The 20,893-nt window shown below is 42.6% G+C and overlaps 1 protein-coding gene across 1 annotated transcript in view; it reads left to right on the forward strand.

The window, feature by feature from the left end:
- Window positions 1-20,893, forward strand: part of DNAH11 (dynein axonemal heavy chain 11) — a 196,777-nt gene that overhangs the window by 49,168 nt on the left and 126,716 nt on the right. The window contains exons 28-32 of the mRNA XM_080663816.1: window positions 1,404-1,530; window positions 7,812-7,946; window positions 10,768-11,001; window positions 17,648-17,779; window positions 20,577-20,737. Coding sequence (XP_080519942.1) covers window positions 1,404-1,530; window positions 7,812-7,946; window positions 10,768-11,001; window positions 17,648-17,779; window positions 20,577-20,737 — 789 coding nt within the window. The remainder of the gene's footprint in view (window positions 1-1,403; window positions 1,531-7,811; window positions 7,947-10,767; window positions 11,002-17,647; window positions 17,780-20,576; window positions 20,738-20,893) is intronic.

The following is a 20,893-nucleotide window of genomic DNA, read 5'->3' on the forward strand; positions in this document are numbered from 1 at the left end:
TACTAGAAATTGTCCTTCGAGAACATGTTAATAATTTTGAAATCCTTTCCTAAGGGCCATTTGTAATTTTCACATGTAATCCTATACAATAAAGAGGGAATATGCAAATTGACCATCATGTCGTCACAAAGATGGAAACACCCATAGCCACAAGATGGTGGCGCCTAGTCTCCTCAGCCCCACCAGAGTCCCCCAGGGGGCGCCTGACACCGGAGTCCCCCAGTCCTTTCACAGAAAATGGGTTGCCTCAAAAGTTGTTAAGCTTCTTAGGACAAAAAGCATTCAAAATCTTTGAAAAGGGAATTCCAATATTTATAAAAGTTTGGACTAGATAATTCAAGGTTATTTCCACTACAACCTTCTATAATTTTGTGATATTAACATTCTGAATTTACATAGTACCAGCCGTATTGTATGTAAGAAGATATTATTTAAAGGAATGGCCATTATTATTAAAACAACTCATAAAACCACACTGTTTGTATGTCAAGGACATTCTGTGTGATTTTCCTAATGGCTGGAGTTAATGCCCCTAAACTGGCAGTCGGACATCCCCTGAGGGGTCCCAGATTGGAGAGGGTGCAGGCCGGACTGAGGGACACCCCCACCCCTGTCGTGCACCAGGCCTCTAGTTCTACAATAACTAGTGGTCATAAGACTATTCTGGCAGATCAGCTACTAAAATTATTCGTGCAGAATCGTGATAATTTTTTTTTTTTTTTTGCAAAGTAGAGTACTCTATGTAAAAAATATAGATCACATCTGCAAAAATCTGGAATCTTTTCAGAGATCAAGCTGGCCATCATTTTAAAAGGGTGGGTTTCTGAGAAGTTCATTATTTATATTTAATTAGTAATCTTTGGGGCATTTGGGGGTTTGGGTTCTGAGTCATCTCTGCTCTGCTAAGCACAATAAAGTAGAAATGATTGTGGATCGAATGACTTCTCTAAGTATCAGAGAGAGCTGAAGCCATGTATGTTTTGTAGACATTCCGTGGGAAGGGAAGACTTTAAACCAATAACATCTGAACTAGTGCGCTTTGTGTGCAGGCTGCGTGGTGCCAAATCTAGTCTTCTCCCTGCTAGTGAGGAGTGTCCTTCAGAAAAATGATGAGTGACATCAACCTAAGTGTGATCTAAATTAAACCTCAACAGATGATGTGCATGTGCACGCTCTGTGTGTGTGTGTGTGTGTGTGTGTGTGTGTGTGTGTGTGTCCTCCTCCTCGGCATGACTTGCACATTAGTCACAAGCAGGATGCTGGTGTCAGAGAGAAGGAGGTCGGCTACCTGCAAACAGTGACCTCATTGTGAGGGACAGATGCGAGAAGGTGGGTTTTGTTTTGTCGATGTTTTAATAACTAAATGGGCAAAATACACTTACAGATACATTTTATTCCTCTAGGCTTTCTCTTTGTGAAAAAGCTCTCGCCGAATACCTGGAGACCAAGCGCGTGGCTTTCCCCCGCTTCTATTTCATTTCTTCCGCAGACTTACTTGACATTCTTTCAAAGGGAGCTCAGCCTAAACAGGTAGCACCTTTTTTTGAAAGTCTCATGCTGTATTATACCATGTTCGCTAAGGAATGTCACAGTTCCTCTGTCATTGTCAAATACCACCTCCCATGTCACATGTGCTAGGAGCTAGAAAATCTGCAGTAAAAATTCTCAGTGCAGCAGCAGAGAGGGGCCAGAGTAGGCGCTAAAGGAACTAGGGAGGTAACTGCCTGGCCCTCAGGACAGGGAAAGGATATCAAAGGTACAAGGCTGAGGACTTTGTAAGAAGTTAATGACAAGGGAATACTCCTCAGACCTAAGAAAAGATGAAGTACTGGCATTGTGACAGCATGGGTGGGCCTTGAGAATGTTATGCCAAGTGAAATAAGTCAGTCAGAAAAAGCACTCCTAGCTGTGATATAAAGCTGAAACTCAGACACAGACAACAGTATGGTGGTGACCGGAGGGAACAGTTAATGCTTTGGGGCCACTCTGCCAAGTAGCCTGGCCTCGCTACCCTCTTTTAACTTCCTTTTCAATGTCAGAATCAGTTTCGGACCAGCAGACACAACGTTTCCGCCTCTGCCTTTTGTGCCAACATTCCTGAATGTGCTCCCGGGAGTGTGACCGAGATAACATGGCAACTGTCTCTTGTGGACTAACAATGCAGTGTCCCCAGAAACGATGCCCTTTGTGGACCGATAACTCACGCTGACATCTTATGAATGACTTGAATTCTTGAGACCCCCCTCCTCCACCCGCCACACTCAATTTAAGAGTGTTGGCTAAAGTGAGGGTTTCTGCAGTTAATTGTGGAATTTAATCAGCCTGAACTTATCAGCCAGGGAGGTCTGATGCCACTACAACTTCTAGTCTTGTAAATAGGAATCCCTAAGTGAAGGTACTTAGTTGGAATGCCAGCGTGATGGAAGAGTGTCTAGAATGCCTTTGGTGATTACTCGCTGTTGGTAAGCTAGTTTAAGGTCAAGTTTTAAAGATTGTCTCCTCCCAAAAATTCACCTTAACCTCCCAAAGGCATGGGTTATCTAAAGGACAGTGGGTATGGGCACTGCTTAACCTCAGTGGTCAAAAATCTCTGGTTGATGCTTATGGAAATACAGACTTAAATAGTTACGTACAGCTGGTTTGAAGTTGCACTTGATTGAATAGTTTTTTAAAATGTTTTTATTGATTTTTTAGACAGAGAAGAAGGGAGAGGGAGAGAGAGGAAATCACCAATGTGAGAGCGGAACATCAATCTGCTGCCTCCTGAATGCCCCCTACCAGGGATTGAGCCACAACCTGGGCGTGTGCCCTAACTGGGAATGGAACCGGCCACCCCTTGGTGCATGACACCCAATCAACTGAGTCACACCGGCCCGGGCACATATGATTCAGTACTAACATTCTTGGATTTCCTCCTTTTAAAAAAACATCCTTTTGTATTTTCAGGGAACAGTGTAGTGGTTAAAGCGAGACGGAGTAATAGTAATTCACTCCTGTGTACACATCAAGTGCCTTAAAATAGCTGACAACGTGTGGAGTCAAGATGTTTTCAGCCACCTATTCCTAGTGACTTGAAAGATCTTTTTGTCCTGGGAGATTTTGCACATTTTTCTTCCCTGATCTGTATTATGATTAGCGAAAGCTGCTCCATGATGGAGCAGGGTTAAAGAAAGACAAACGTGTAAGGGATGAGCTGCATTTTCCTTGTCTAATAGAATCACCATGAACTACATGTGTTTGGTTATTAAATACTTAAAACATTGCAACTGAGAAACTAAATTTTTAACTTCAATACATTTTAATTAATTTAAAATTTGAAACATTTTTTAATAAAATTGATTGGGGTGACATTGGTTAATGTGATCATACAGGTTTCAGGTGTGGGTTCCTATGTTACAAGATCTGTATATTGCACGGTGTGCCCACCACCCAAGGTCAAATCTTCTCCCGTCACCATATTTTAGGATTCCCTTCTTCCCCCACCCTCTTTCCTCTGGCAACCACCACACTGCTGTTTGTGTCCACAAATTGTAGTTTTATATCCCACATATGAGTGAGGTCATATGGTTCTTAGCTTTTTCTGACTGACTTATTTCACTTACCATGATATTCTCAAGGTCCATCCATGTTATTGCAAATGGCGCTATTTCACCCTTTCTTATGGCTGTGTAGTATTCCATTTTGTATTTGTACCACATCTTCTTGACCCAGTCCTCTATCACAGGGTACTTTGGTTGTAAATTTTGTAACATATTTGATTCAGCTATTGGAAAATGTCTTTGAAACTACTTGGGTGTATGAATCTACTTTGCAGTGGTCTATTTTATGAAATCTAAATACAGATCAAGTATTTCTGATGAAAAATCCCAATGGAGATATGCTATAAGTAGTAAATACACAACCGATTTAAAAAACTTACTCTGGAGAAAAGAATGTAAAATACCTCATTAATAATTTTTATATTTCGCGTGGAAGTGAAAACATTTGGGGTATACTAGGTCAAATAAAATATTTAACATTATTTGCACCTTTTCTTTCTACTCGTTTTAATGTGGCTATTAGAAAGCCACTGCTGTGGAACTTGAGGCCACAGTGCATCCATCCTCTACTACAATGAGATGGAGAATATGTAGGCCCAGAAATGTCTCGTGTTTGCATCAAGAAATGTCCTTTGGTGGCACTGGCCCAAATCTACACCAGAGGAAACCTGCCAACTTGTCTTTTGAGAAATCCCCTAAATTGCAGTGATGAGACAGATGGCGCTACACTGATGCTTTTAATAGACTGTAAACATTGGCACTTGGGAAGGTGCTTGTGAGAAATGGGCTTAATATTAGGTGGTAAAGAACGCTGCTGGATCTTAAGAGGCAAACATGTAAGGACACACTTTCCCACAGGCACCGTATGTCTCTGTCTGGTGCTTCCATGTGGTTATCTCCATGGTGGAGTGAAAGAACCTCAGCCTCTGAATGTCAGGAATCGGGGTGATGGAGCTCAACACTCACAGTGTCACAGCCTGCTCCAACAGGGTGTAGTGCTCAGACGGTTGTGAGGACAAAGGCTCAAGATGCAAGTGGTTAATTGACGGCATGCGAAGACGCATGAGTTTTCGTTGAAGTAAAATCAGTTCAACATCCCAGCTTTTTTAGAGGAAGTAGAGAGCTGGAGAGCTGTTAGCTACTGAAGGCAGAGGAAGGGGTTGCTTAGGTTGGGCTGGGGAAGGAATAGGCGGCAACAGGAAGCAGTCACAGAAGATGGTCATGGTTTGGACCATCTTACCATTGTCTCTACTTACCTTCCCTGAGCAGTGAGGAATAGGGGCTGCTCACCTAAGTGTAGTTGGCACAGAAATTGCCAATGAAGAGCAGCTCTTCTGGACATAACTTAGGACTGTGTCCTGTTTTAAATGGATGCCTTTGTGTGAGGCTGCCTGTTACCCACAGGACTTGGGCCTTGAGGTGTGTGACGAGAAAATAGACACTCTGAATTTTAAATAAAGATGCCATAAGTTATAATCCGGGGGGGGTTATCTTTGATTATCCTTGCAAAATGGTTAATATATAGTTGGCTACAGGTTGTATAACAATATATGTAATTTTTTTTCCATTTTGCAAATATATTGTCACCGTATAGAATTCTGTTGCAGTTCTTTTATTGGAATTCTCTCCAACAGCCAAGTTACACTCCAAAATCAGGATTTAAGTAAACTATCACCTCAATGCTAGGAGATCCAAATATGAAATCTCATAAATGTGGCATGCTGCCAGTCCGGAGTTCTGGGCCTGGCTGTGGAATCTGAAACTCCTGGTCCTGGCTTTGTTTGGTGTCACTAGTGAGTGTAGCTGCCACCTCATTTGCTGTGACCTGTACCCCAGGGGAACAGCATTTCAGCTTTTGCTGCTAACCTTTTAGAAACCTACTTAATACATCGATGAAGTCATTGACTTTTTTTTTTTTTATGATTTGAAGTGTTCAAATCCTTGCCATTTCTTTAGTGAGATCAGAAAAGGGGCCTATGAGGCGTTGGTTTTTATGAATTCGTTTTTAATTCTGTGTTAATAAATACAGAGAGCTCTCATTAGAAAGGGAACAGGTCTGAGGACAACAGGGCCACATTAGCTCAGAAACCAGTCCTGTCCTCTCAGAAGCTCTACGTGGAAGCAGAATCTGAAGACGTCAGGCTTCCTGTGCCAGGTACACGCAACGGGAGACCTGCGAGCCATCGGCTTTGCATTTCCTGCTCACTGGCGGAGTGACTCCAGACCTAGAAGTTCTTTCAAAACTATTTTCTCACCAAAGCAATAATGTGTGAGGGTGTCTGATGGTTGAGGTCTCATTGATCCTGCAGCTTTTCACCTGAACGTGATGTAGGCCCATTACACAGTAAAAGCCATTAAACATCTGTGCTCTTCCTGGCCACTTCAGCTGTGACAGGGAATTGCTAGGTTATGGGAGATACTTCTGTGTATACATGTCCTTGGGGTAACGTACAGGGATGGAGGAGGATATGATCACCTGAGCAGTGATCATCGGTGACCGCTCTGTCTAGGTTTAAAGTTAGCGAGAGTCTTAAAAACTCATCTGTTTCAAACTCAGAAGATTTCTTGCTCTGATTTTCTTTACAACTGAAACTGCAACTACAGCAAAGATGTTAAGGCAAAGAACTGCAAAGATTGAATCACCCTTAAGAAGTTCCTTACCAGTATTGGTATTGGTCTTGTCATTGATCTTGTCATGCAGGGACTTCAGGCGGGTTGCTCTTGTCCCCAGACCCTGCTATTGGGAGAGCTATCCAGTGTAGTTCCACTGGATTTTTAAAAAACTCATTACAGAGATGGCCCCTATATGCTGGTAAATGCTGGTAACCATCTGGTTATCAGTACCTTTTATTTAAAATTTTTTCTATTGAGATAAAATGCACATAATATAAAATTAATCATTTTGAAGTGTGTGATTCAGTGGCATTTTATACATTCACAATGTTGTACAACCATCATCTCTACCTAGTTTTAAAATATTTTCATCATCATAAAACCCCATATCCATTAAACAGTCGCTGAATTCCTTCCCCCTTCCAGCCCCTAACAACCACCCATCTCTTTGGTTCCTGTGGATTTACCTGCTCTAGACATTCCATATAAATGGAATCATTCAGTATTTGGTCTTCTGTGACTGGCTTCTTTCATTTAGCATGATTTTGTCAAGGTCATGAGCCATGGTGTAGCTTGTATCAGCACTTCATTCCTTTTCTATGGCCGAAAAATATTCCATTGTATGGATATGGCAATTTATTTGGCCATCTACTCATAAGTGGACATTTGGGTTCTACCTTTTGACTTTTGTAAGCTGCACTTGTGTGGAAATATTTGAGGACCCGTTTTCATTTATTTTGGGTAGCTACCTAGGAGTGGAATTGCTGGGTCACATGGTAATTCTGTGTTTAAGTTTTCAAGGAACCAGTCAACTGTTTTCTACTCAGCATCTTTTATTGCTACCATGTGTAGAGAGGGTCATTTCTTCCCACTCCTGATACTTCCTCTGGTCCACTCTCTGCCTTTCTCCAATAGTCTGGAACCTGCGTAGAGTTCAATAAGCTATTTATTGGGGGTTCCTTTGAGGATCCCACAACTTAGAATGTGAAAGGTTGTGGTGCCAGAAGAGTTTGAACTTGTAGATGTCACCTGGACTTGGAGGCTTAAAAATCTAACCTCCACTTACTTTTAGCAATGTCAATTTGGCAAAGTCGCCTACTGTTTTAGCTGCAACATCAATATCAGTAAAAATGGGGAAATCCTATGCACCTTTCTTATATAACAAGTATGCTGTGGGGCTCTCCTTAGTATCGAAGGACGTACCCAGCATGGGGCCCAACACAAGAGGAAGATGTATCTGACTCACATTTTTGTTGCAGACATTGTAACACAGCGTTTTACAGTATAAGCTTTTCTATGGTATCAGTATAATAATATGCCTGAATTTTAAAAGCTTGACCACAAGTTCTCAGCAGGATGATAGCTATAGGAATATGACCAAGGTGGAGAAGTTGGTCAGTCTCCAATCTAGAAAATAGGAAACGGTGTGGTAAGCACTCACCTCCCAATCCTGATGATGTGACCAGAGAGCCTGGCCACTTCTCTACTCAGATCACTTCAGACTCTGGAGTTTAAAAGTGATTCTTATTTTGAAGAAAACCATTTGGAGACAACATTGTAACTCTAATAGTTTGTGAATCCCTATGGCATCATCACTAGATGGCCAGAACATACCTCCCGTAAGAAGGGCTCTTATCTTTTCCAATCACCTTGTCCTAGGTGACACGTCACCTGGCCAAGCTCTTCGACAGCATTGCAGACCTGCAGTTTGAAGACGACCACAGAGCCATTGGCATGTTCAGCAAAGAAAAGGAATATGTCCCATTCCAAGCCATGTGTGAATGCAGAGGCCACGTAAGATTTGCCTATGACATTTTCTGTGCTGGAGGAGGGTTTCCGGGGTAATTTTTCAAGGTGGAGTTGAACAAGAAAAAAATCAGCCCATGTCAGGTCAGGGCCTGGTTGGTTTTGTGCTCAGAGCTTCCTGTTCACCTGTGTCCAGAGTGGCAGAGGGCTCCTTTGCCATGCTCCTCGGGTTCTCATTGGGCTGCAGCATCCGTAGGGTCTCAGAGATGCTAGCCATTGAGCTAGACAGGAGGGACTGTCACAGGTGCAATGTGTGGACCCCCGAATTAGAAGCAATGCCGCCCAGTGACAGTGCCTCCCACACAGCGTATGGTTGTCACCATGGCTCAGAGAGTACAGGGGTGAGAGTGGAGCAGTGCCTCGCAGTAAAGCATGTTTTACAGAGGCTTGTGGTTCAGGATTCTGATGTGAATATTGTCAGTGGCTGCTCGTAAATTAAGGGGATGAGCCTACCAAGCTGATGACCACATGCACAGACAATTTAAGGTGGCGTATTCTCTTCTGTCACAGCTACATACCTCAAAAATATTCTCGATGATGATCTTCAAGGCTCATTATGAGTAATGGGAGAGCTCTTGGTGTTTTCAGATGATTGAGAGGAATTGCATTTTTATGGTGATGCTTGAATAGCTTGGGTTAATCCACAGAGTAGCTGAGCAGTAGCTTCTATTACAGAACCATTTGGGTTGAGGCAGGGGGTTCCTTAAATGTCCCTTGCAGAAATGTGATGGCCATCTTTTTTTAAAAAAAACACAAAACAAAAAAAAATGAAACAGGTTTTCTTTATTCCTCTCTGTTGCTTTTTAATATTGCACCAGAAAAATCCTGCCAAATGAAGAGGAAGCAGATGGTGGAATACTTTGATTAAATGTATTTTTTGATCTCTTGGGCTCTTTAGGATATTATTACAGTGATTAGAAAAAGTCACCATAAACTATCTTGACAAAAGTGTGTTTCTGTCTGCTCCATCCCCAGCAGACTGCTGGCCGACTGGCATCGGGCCCAGAAGGAGGACAGTCCTTTGACAGATGAGGTTGTCACTAGCAGGAACCCTTGATGTTGGGAGTTTTCACAGCGTTCCAGTTTATTCTGTATAAGCAATGTGAGCTAGATACTTTCCAACATACACCACATTCATCCTCTAACTGCCTTTATTTTATAGAAAGATGCTCTTACTTTAGGTCTTTTTTTCCCACTGCACTTTTATGATTGGTTCTGCCCAATTTATACTATTTATAATTTATTTGACTAGTGTTGATGGAATGCCTACTATGTAGCAGAAGCTGGGCTAGGCTTTTGGAGATCCAGAAATGGATAAGACGAGGCCCCAGTTTCTTGAGGAGCTCTTAGTCTCATGGGAGAAATGAATATACACATAATCAGTGGGACAGTGGGAAGTGGTAATTGTTGTTAGAGAGGGTTGGGCAGAAACTGATGACATACCGAAAAGGGGAGGGGTCAAGCAAGGGCCTCATCAGAGCTCACTTCTCCAGTCAGACTACATTGCCATGTTGGCGTAATCATCTGAACATGAGCTGATAGATCAACTTATATGTGCATTTGGTCTTCCCAAAAGGACTAGAAAGTGCTCGAGAGCAGGTGGCCATGTTGAGGACATGGATGCCCGAGTATCTGGGAGATGCTCAGATGGTGTCTGATTCTCTGAAGGAACTTGTTGCTTGGTGACCTGAGGAGTTGAGCTTAGGGACTAAAGCAGCAATTAGACCAGATACCCTGGGCTCAGGCACGCGAACAGAGCCCAGCCCTGAAGTCAGAGGAGAAGGCTCTTGGGATGTTGGGGCCATTCCCAGGGTGGGCTTCCTTCTTCTTTCAGTAGGGAAGGCTGTCAGCACATAAACCACACGCCACTCCTTCCCACTTCTCCAGAGAAAGAGGTTCGGGAAAGAATGCTGCTGCCATCTTCACAGAGGCAGGGGGAAATCAGTTCCAGCATCTTCAGCACCCCATGTGGTTCTTGGGGTTTATAGTCCTTTTTTACTGGTGTGGTCAGTTATTTGCAAGTAGTATATGTATCCTTTTTGTTATATCATCTCCTGGAAACATGTATGGAGAACTATAACAGCATATTTTAATAGGATGGAAACTGGCTGAAATATATCTGTGGAAGCAAAAAAAAACCCTTGAATTTTAAAAAGAAAGATTAATTTTCACAAGGCAGCAGTTGTCCTATCTCTCATAGCCTCCTGCTGTCTAATTTTTGACAAGTGTGAAGAGAACCAGTAGGGAATATAATTAAGATACTTGCTGAAAACACCTTGTCTCAATACTAAGAACTATGGTAATCTTAGAGAAGAATTTTCAGTGGTTTTAAAAATTATCCAAAGATATGTTTAAAAAATCAATTTCCCATATCCCCAAAGCTCTATATTATTATTCTAGCATATAACTCTATAGAGGGCTGTGATGTTTGGTTTCCCAAAACACTGTGTGTTACCAGCAGGACCTTATTAGTCTCCTTGTCTTTGAATCTGAAAAAAAAAAAAAAAAAAAAGAAAGAAAGAAAAGAATAATCACAAACACCTCCTGTAGGGTTTGGAAGGTTATTAGCCAGCTGGTAGGTGAAATAAAATGAGTAGTATCTCCAGGAATAGACGGGTTCATGTAGGAAAAACACTTCAATCAGTCGTTTGTCTTCTCCTTTGAGTTACCTCTCTTATTTTCTCCAAGGGTTTAAACTAAACCCCACTGAGTCCTCACTGTCTGCGCGGCCCTCGAGCCCATGAGAGGACAGAGTTACCCCTCTTCCCTAGTTAAGCCTGTGCTGTAACATTTCACTTTGCTTCAAAAGGTGGAAACGTGGCTTCTGCAGCTCGAGCAGACCATGCAGGAAACAGTGCGGCATTCTATCACAGAGGCCATAGCGGCCTATGAGGAGAAACCGAGGGAGCTGTGGATTTTCGATTTCCCGGCTCAAGTCTCGCTAACCAGCTCACAAATCTGGTGGACCACGGATGTGGGCATAGCCTTCAGCAGACTGGAAGAAGGCTATGAAACGGCCCTAAAGGATTTCCACAAAAAACAGGTATTTTATAGATAAGTGATTTCGAGATTTAAAGGAACCTGAGGAGGGAAGCTTCATTCCTTCATTCCCCATTCACGGAGTATCTTCTGTACGCATGGGAGTGTACTAGGAAGAGTTTTAGCAATGAGTTGTTTAACTTTTTATTTTCTACCTTTGTGTTATTCTTCTGGTTTTCTACATGGATTTGAAAAATACCCATCATGTCCATGATCCCCCAAGACTCGAATCTCTCACTCACTCCTAGATCTGTGCCTATTTCTCTCCTTTCCAGTGAGACTGCATCTCGGCTGATCATGTGTTTATTAGAGAATATGTGCATGACTGAGAAAGGTGGGTGACTGACTATTCAGCAGAGACAGGTGTTTTCATGTATTATGATTTTCTGTTCATTGTAAATCACAGATGAGCAACTTAGGGAAATAGTTTTGTTTTTTTTTTTTATCCTCACCTGAGCACACACTCAGAGAGAGAAAGGGGGTAGGGGGAGAGAGAACCATCAATGTGAAAGAGAAAGCTCAATCGGTTGCCTTCTGTACGTGCCCTGATTGGGAATCGAACCAGCAACCTTTCAGTGCATAGGACGATGCTCAACCAACTGAGCCACTCCAGCCAGGCTGAAAATAGTCTATTTTGAATTCCATTTTATTCATCTCATTCTGTATGACTTCTCCTTACGCCCCCTGTCTTAAGGTGTGCTCTTAGCTGTGGAACAGGTCAGAGATACGGTCTTTCTCTTGGCTCACAGATTAAGAGATTATCAGGCTTGGAAAGGGATGGAAATATTAGTTGGTCTGCTCTTCTTGTTTTCCGCGGATAAAGGCTGAATCCAGAGACATTAAGTGACTTTGCCAAGTTTCACCATTTGTAAGTGAAAATGGCAGGGCCAGCAGAACTCAGAATGCTTTTCAAATTTCCCATTGCTTCTCTGCGGAGCAGGACTTGGAACTTGGTGAATTTTGAATGCGACGTCAACTTTGCGTTTCTGAAATAAACTTCACTTTTGTATATATTTTTTTTGGCTGGAATCTCATTGCTAATATTTTGTCAAGGAATTCTGCATTTTTTGTTCAGAAGGGACACTTACCTGCAATTTTCTTTTCTTTTTTGTAGTATGTTTGCTGGGTTTGGGGGACAGGGATATGCTCTTAAAAGGAATTGGAAAGTATTACATTCTCGTCTACTTTATGAAAGAGTTTATGGTCAGAATCACTGGTGTTGCCATCCAGGCCTGGAGTTTCCTGTGAGGAACATTTTAGGATTAGAAATTGATTTCTTTTACATATATACTGCTTTGTAGCTTTTTTGTGCCTTTTTCCCCCTTTGTGTCAGTTTTGGAAATTTGTATTATTTGAGGTATTTATCCATTTCATCTAACCCAGTGGCTGGCAGATTACAGCGCTCTGACCAATGCCGGCCCGTGGCCTACGTCTTCGGCTGCTTTCACGCTGCTTCACTCAGCAGCCGCCACGCGGAGTCGTGCCCGAGCCCATGCAGCCGGCACAGCCGGAAGCATTTACTGTCTGGCCCTTCACAGAGAACGCTGGTCCGCCTCTGACCTAAGTTTTAAACTGAGTCGACATGGGTGTCTTGGCGTTGTCCTTGGCAAACGGGAAGGTCTGGCATCCTGTCCTCCTCTTATTCCTGGTGGCGTTGATTTGTGTTTCCTCTTGTTTTATTTTGTTCTTAATTGTGCTCTCTAGGTGTTTATCGATCTTATTTGTGTTTTCTAAGAACTAATCTTTGACTTTCCATTGTTAGTTTTATATTTTGCTGATTTCTGCTTTATCTTGATTACTTAGAGTTTAATCTGCTCCTCTTTTTCAAATTTCTTAAGGTGGGAGCTTAGATGACTGATTTTACACATTTTCCTTTCCATTTGAAAGAAACTCCTGAACTTGAAGAACGTCTTTCGGAAACCTGCAGAGCAAATCACGCTTAATGGGGAAGCACTCGAGTCCTTTCCATTAGTGTCAGGGCTGAGGCGATGTTGCTCACAGTCTCTGACAGTCATTGCTCAGTATTGTGTGGGGTTTAGCAATAGGACTACAGGAGAAGTGGGACATGACCAGGGGAAAGGAAGGCAGCCAACTGGGATTCCACAGCACATGCCCTGGTGGTAGGGACGAGTACGGAGCCTGGTCTCTCTCGCACTTTCCTTCGTTCTGGCTGGTGGAAATAAAAGTCCATTGTTTCTGATATTGCTGACATTGAAACATTGGGATTAGAGGTTCTTGTTCCTATTGTGTTGAAACAAGAAGAACATTACTTTTGTGTTCTGTCCAGTGGGGAAGGGATTGAGGGCTTTGGGGGCTGACCCCCACAGCACTTAGCAGTCACACTGATTTGCTGAGTGAGATTTAATATTTGTACAGAGGGGCCCCTTCTAGCTGCATACCACAGTGGCCTGGGTGGCCCAGACTGGGAAGCCTGCCATGCCCCATGCTGGTGAAATTCCAGCGATTCCGCAGCTGCACGGGGAATGTTCTTCCTGCTTCTCCGATGTTCCTGCATTCAGAAAAGCATACCACCACGCTCCACGGGCTTCTCGCACTAGAATGCCCTTTGATTCTTCTTCCAGCCAGTTCCCAATCAGCCACCAGCTCTCTTCAGTTGCCCCGAATAGCTCTACTCTCACTCTTTCTCCCACCACTTGGTTAGTATCCCAGGCCCAGCCACTCTTTTCTCTCCTGGAGACCGGAGCGTCCTCCTCTCTGGTCTCTCTTTCCAGTCTTGTTTTCCTCCGGTTCTTCATGCGACAGGCAACGATACCTATTGAGAACTCAAATCTAATGGTCACTCCCCTGCCCCAAACCCTTCAGCAGCATCTCATCAGCCTCCTCACAAAGCTGGCCGAGCCCTGCAAGTTTGGGCCCTGGCTTCCCGCCCAGAACCTGTGCACCTGGTCCCTGTTTCCCTTCCTCTGTCACCATTCGAGACGTCTCCCAGTTCCCAGACAAGGTCACCTGCCGTGTCCTGGACCTTCCCATAGGCTGCTTTCTGTGGGTGGCCAGCCCTGCGTTCTCTATAACCTAAATGATAGGCATTCTCTAGGTCTTAGCAGTACATACCCTTTCCTCCAAAATGCCTTTCCCAGCCCTGGGTCAGGCAAGGCCCTGTTTCTGTGTGTTCTCATAGTACTTCGTTCTTGCTCCAGCAAAAACAATTGCACTTATTTGTCTGCATTCTTCATTGGCCTGTATGCTCTGGAAACAGTAACCACAGTTGTCTTGTATGAATGATTGGATGAAAGAAGAAAATGTTGTCCTGGTATGTACTGTTGCTGTCACCCATTCATTTCTTCCTTCATCCATGTGATGAGTGTTTACTGAGTACATGCTTTATGCTGGGCACTGTGTTAGGTCTGGGAATGCAGTACTGACTAAGGCAGCTTAGGGCCTGGCTCCTTTGAGCTTATCGTCAAGTGGAGGAGAGAAACAGTAAACAGAGAAACAAATAAGTGAATGATAGCACACTAGTAAGTACCATGAAGAAACACAATAGAAACCTGTGGAATAATTGGATAGGGAGTCATGTAAATAGGATGGCCAGGGAAGGCCCATCGAAGGAGGCAAATCTGAGCTAAGACTTAAGTGATGAGGAGAAGCCAACCGTACAAAGATCAGAGTGAAAAGGACTCCAGGCAAATGAAACAGTTTCTGTGGCCTTGGGCAGCCATGACGGAGGAACAAAGAGAAGGCCAGTTCCACTGGGTGGGTATGAGATAGGCCAAGGGTGGTGGGAGGTCAGGGAAGGCGTTGTGCTCATGAATAAGGTAAAGGCCAAGGTGTACCAGGAAAATAGCCACAGGGGTTTCAGGGAGCTCGTTGGGTATTTGACTTAAGGCTAACATCTTTGATCCACTAGAAAATCACGTGGCACTGCTTTGATTAAGGGCAAGAATACTGGCTGATTACATGTCAGGAGATATATACACATATATAATGAAAGCTGCCAAGGGATGGCTTATGTGTCACAGATCATAAACTTGCATGCAGTTATAGTGTGATCATATAGTAATTGCAGCCCAAATAATACATGCATTTTATAATTATTTATTTTTGTGGGTACAGAATTTTATTACAAAAGAGCATCATTGGAGTAGCTGTCATCTTGAAAGACAATATGAGATCCCCAACATATGATGTGTTGATGAGCTGTATTTTTAATCATCTTTCACTTGACTAAACTTTTGGGGAAAAACAAAGTGAATCAGTAATGGAGAAATCATAAGTTGTAGGGAGGCTCAGACAAGAAATCCATGTGAAAGCACTAGAACTTATAAATGTCCTTACAAGGTATAAGATGTTACTGTTGTTGTAATCAACTCTTTTTAACCAAATACTGGTCCTGGCTTAAGATTTGAGACTTAAAGACTGGATATCTGGACCCAGATGAGAAAATATCCAAAGCCAAACACCTCCTTGCTAACCAACATCTGTGTAAATTTCCTTGAGGAACTTACATGTGCCTGGTGCATTCGTCTATCTGTTTCGGGAAACACTCATTGAACACCTACTATTTGACAGCTAACTCGTCAGTGGCTCTCGGGACAAAGCAATGAGCAAGACAGACCTTATCTTCATGGACCCTGAAACCTAGGGGAATGATGAACATTGAACATGGCACATGGAATAATGATCATCTTTGTTTTTGTTACAATATAACTACATTTTACAGATGTAAGATATTAAAAGCAGATTAATGCTTATAGGCTGTTGCATATTCTGAATACCTAAAGTGCATATTTTTTTATTCCTTTGAACCAACTTCCGGTTGTGTTTGATGTCCTGTCTCCCCGGAATGCTGCTCCCACAGCCAGTTTCTCAGCTTGAAGGTGCTGGTGAGGGCATCTCTGTGATGGGGCCAGTGAGAGCATAGGCTCTGAAGTCAGACTGTCTAGGTTTGGGTTCCCCCGCCCCTGATTGGTGAGTGTGGTTACTGAGTCTGTGACTCAGTTTCCTCACCTGCAGAATTAGGATGCTAGTAGATTGCTGTGAAGATTTAAATTAGATGATATAAGCCAGTGGTCGGCAGACCGCGGCTTGCGAGCCACATGCGGCTCTTTGGCCCCTTGAGTGTGGCTCTTCCACAAAATACCACGGCCTGGGCGAGTCTATTTTGAAGAAGTGGCGTTAGAAGAAGTTTAAGTTTAAAAAATTTGGCTCTCCAAAGAAATTTCAATCATTGTACTGTTGATATTTGGCTCTGTTGGCTAATGAGTTTGCCTACCACTGATATAGGCTATATGCTCAGTCAGTGCCAGGCACATTGTACATTCTCATTTAATGTAAATGGAGTGTGTTGTGGTTTGGTCTCCCTGCCTGCTCTCTCCATTCTGTCTAGTGTGACATAGTCTTCCCCAGTTCAGCTGCACAGCGGTCTCGGGGTGATCGGTGTTTTCTGGGATGTGATAATAGCCATAGGGAACGTGTTTTTGACAGTAGGCCATGAGGGTCTGAGAGCCTCTGTGATAGGTCATACTCGCCCGTTACCAACTCTCCCAGGAGCTAACAGTTTGTAATGGACTGTCCTTTACAGAGCAGAAGAGGAAAGGAGACAGTATTGTTTTACAATATGCTACCCAGGAATAAAACAGACTTTCTTTTTTTTCTAATAAACCTTGAGTTAGACAAGAATGTTGTGTGTAAATAAGTTTGCTAACAAAATGAGCACCTGTGAGAGTATCTTTCAAACCTTTCTGACCACAATTAATAAGAAATATTTCATATCAGACCGAGTTTATGCATGCATGTATACACTCAGAAGTCTGAAAGTGAAGTGTCACAAAACTCTGTTTTTCTTACTATTGTAAAACCACGGTTTCTTTTCCATGTCATTCTGTTCCATTCTGTGAAGAGACCAGTTTGAAACATACTGATCTGAGAAATCGACGGTCCTAAACAAGAATAGGGATGTGAATAAGAAGAATTAAGCTCTACATTTCAAATGTTTTCTTAGTAATCATCACTGTCTCCTACCCAAGAACCACCCCCCAGACCAAAAACAAACAACAAAACACTTGATATGTGCCTCTTCCTATACTTCCATAAACTTCACCTCAAATTGGCCTTGGAGAATTTTTTAAAAAAATATATTTTATTGATTTTTTACAGAGAGGAAGGGAGAGGGATAGAGTCAGAAACATCGATGAGAGAGAAACATCGATCAGCTGCCTCCTGCACACTCCCCACTGGGGATGTGCCCACAACCAAGGTACACGCCCTTGACCGGAATCGAACCCAGGACCCTTCAGTTCGCAGCCGACGCTCTATCCACTGAGCCAAACCGCTCAGGGTGGCCTTTGAGAAATTGTAGTCCTTTCGATCCAGCAGTTGTGGGCTGTGTGACATCATCCCTGGAGTGAAGTTCATGCAGTGCAGCCGGGTGACCTCGCTCCTGCCTCTCGCTTTGTCCACAGTCTCAGCTCAAAGGAGGCAATAATATTCATATTGTTTAAATTAATGAACTTAATAACATCCCTCCCTTCATCTCCTACCCCCCCCTCCCTCCCCGGGTGTTTGAGGGCCGGCTGAGAGAACACTTGATATTGTTTTATAAACGAATGGGCTCTACAAATATGAAGACTATTGGGCTGTTAGGTTCCGTATTTGTCACCCTTACCTTGTTTTTGAAAATTCCCTCCTAGGTTTCTCAGTTGAATGCACTGATCGCGCTTCTGCTGGGAGAGCTGCTCCCTGGAGACAGGCAGAAGGTCATGACGGTTTGCACCATAGACGTCCACGCCAGGGATGTGGTGGCAAAGCTCATTTCTCAGAAGGCAAGTTGTTCGTAGGGATTTCATGTATTGTCAGGCGTTTCCTAAAAGTGGTGTTTATTGTTAAGAGTTCTCCTGAGAAAGTCGTTACTCCTCTCCTCCTCCTCCTCCGTCTTCTCCTTCCTTTTTTTTTTTGGTTTGTGAATTTTAAGTCGTCCTGAGAAGTTAGTTGTACTTACATTGGGTGAGTTTGATCTGAGTTAGCAAATCTATTATCCTCAGGAGAGGTATCCCAAGTGATATCCCCGAAGGGTTTTGGCAAGTCAGGAGCCTGTGATCCAGATCATCCAAAAGATTAACCCAGGATGGAGAAGCCTGAGAAGTGACCATGTTCGCCTCTGTCTCCGGCTTCTCTGCACCCAGTCACCCCAGTCCATTGGCCGGTGACAATCCCCCCGGGGGGCTTGCCCAGCCAATAACAATATGATTTGTGTCATTGAAACTATTTCTGCGTGCCTTCGATTTTCCTTTTGAAGAAAGGGAAATGTTGGTCACACCTTGCTTTTTCCTTTTAAGGCTCAGTGACTTTTTTCAAAGCAGTTATTTTCTAAACCTTTGAGAGTAGATCACCTATTCATCCCTTTAAAAAATCTGTGTGTCTCTTAGATATTGGCACTTGTTAATGTGAAATAATTTTCTCACCCCTTTTCCAAAATATGTTATGAATGTCAGGTATGCTTGTCTACTGAACAGCATTGGTATATCATGCCCATCACCTGCTTCCTCCAAATCCCTTTTGTTTTTGCAAGGAGTGGTGGTGGTGCTCAAGACAGTTCCTTTCACAATTTGAATGCATGTATAGGGAACGGTTTCTGTGGTTTTCCTAGTTCTTAAGTTATTAAAATGAAAGTGAATTTTCATTTTCTCCACAAAGTACAAAAAATGCCTCTTTTTTAAATTAATTTCTTTATTTATTAAGGTATCACATATTTGTCCTCATCCCCCCATTCCCATCCCAAACCCCTCCCCACCCATGCCCCCACCCCCCTGTTGTCCATGACCACTGGTTAGGCTTACATGCATGCATACAAGTCTTTTGGTTGATCTCTCCCCCTAACCCCCACCCTTCCCTACCTTCCCTCTGAGGTTTGACAGTCTCATCGATGCTTCCCTGTCTCGGGTCTGTTTTTGTTCATCAGTTTATGTTGTTCATGATTTCCCCTAGATGAGTGAGGTCATGTGATACTAGAAATACACTTATAATAACCGAAAATGAGACAAGCAATAATGGTTATGCTGGGAGGCAAATGAATCAGTCTGTAGTGAGTTTCTTTCTGGGCCAACAGTTCTTTTGAGTCCCAATTTCAATGTCAAACAGTTCCTTATGTGTACATGTCAGCAATGATATTTCAGTTCTGGATGGTTGACAAATGGTGGTAATGCAGGTCCGACCCTCTCTGGTTTGGTCCTGGGCAACCTGCCATGACGCACAGCTGCTGACTGCTAGTATGGCGAGGCGTCGTCAGCGTCTTCCATCTCTGGACTATTCTCTTCTGTCTTCATGGGTGGAGCAGTCCTGTCAATTCCTCTCTGTTGCAGGAATCCACATGGTCTTGGAGGTGTTTTCTGAAAATATACAAACATATTCTCGACCAAAAGTTAATAAAGGAATCTTTTCTATAAATTTGACTTGGGATCCTTTTTCATTTTTTGCCCAAACAATTTTCCTTTGGCTTGTTTAGACACCATGTGTTTTTCATAGGTGTCTTGCTGTTAGCATTACAAATGAAAGTTAAATTTCCAAAAGCCTCCTAATATTTAAATCAAAAAAGGGGGGATAGTAGAAGAATATCATGTAAGGAAAAATATCCTGTAAGTAAATTACATCTAGAAAATTTTTACTTTAGAAAAAATGCCTCTTTGGTGTGAGCCATAAACTTGAAAATACTTCTTGATCCAGGCTCAGGACCATTAGCGAATAATGTTCTTTAATTGCTAATCTGAAACTGATCCTTGCAAAACACCACTTTCTGTGTATTCTCATTTTGATAATGAACATTGTTAACTACACTTTGAGTATGACCTTGCACCTTCTTACATATTTTATTATGTTTTATCAGTGGTGATTTGCTTGCAGAAGGATAAATTATGATTTAAAATATGTCCATTATTTTGTATGAAAAGACATACAGACTTTGTCTAATTTCTGATTATCTAATACACATAAGGAGACAATGTTGAGACTTATGTAGATATCAGACAAATTAATAGACAATTTTGGTAACAAAGTGATTCCAAAAAGATCCTAGGGTCACATGTATTTTGGAAGAGACTGGACTTACATTTTCACACTGGAAGAAGAATGGATAGATTAAGATAATAAATAATAGCAATGAAAAAAGATACTGTTATTCGACTTAATAAAAAATGTAGTGGGAATCCTCTGTATTAAAGCAGACTGGTTTTAGAATGGACAGTTTACCTCCGACTTTCAGAAATTATGGATTATGTGTCATTTTAGTAGAGACTGTATTTTTTCATCTGATTTTAGAATAAAGTTACAAAAGTCATCAAATGTCCTGGGGAGACTCATAAGAAGGAGAAAAGCATTGCTTGAAAAAATTGATAGTGTTTTAAAATAAAAGCCTTCTCAAAATGACAACTTCAATTACACACATATTTCTTATTAAGTATTCAGCCATCTGCATGCAATTACAGTTTGCAGTGGCATGCAAGAGATTTCCCTTTTGTGAGGTGTTTAGAAGTAAAATGGAACCAATAGGGTTGATGAGACTCATAAACTAAGCTTGATGCCCAAAGCTACCTGTGTCTGACGTGGAATGGCCACGTATGTTTTCAGGTTGTCAGCCCCCAAGCCTTTGCGTGGCTGTCTCAGCTTCGTCACCAGTGGGAGGACTCCCGGAAACACTGTTCTGTTCATATTTGCGATGCCCAGTTCCAGTACTTCTATGAGTATTTAGGAAACAGCCCTCGCCTAGTGATCACTCCTCTGACCGACAGGTAACAATACGTTTGAACTGGATGGGGGGGAAAAACAAGCCAGGAAAGTCCCCTAGCCTGGGTGGAAATGTGTGAGGTTGAGAAGGAAGGAATGAGAGAAAATATTGAACAGATTGGGAAACAATAGGAAGGCAGTGTGTAAACGAATGAGGTAAG

This window comes from Plecotus auritus (assembly GCF_963455305.1).
Source record: "Plecotus auritus genome assembly, chromosome: 4".
Lineage (NCBI taxonomy): Eukaryota > Metazoa > Chordata > Mammalia > Chiroptera > Vespertilionidae > Plecotus > Plecotus auritus.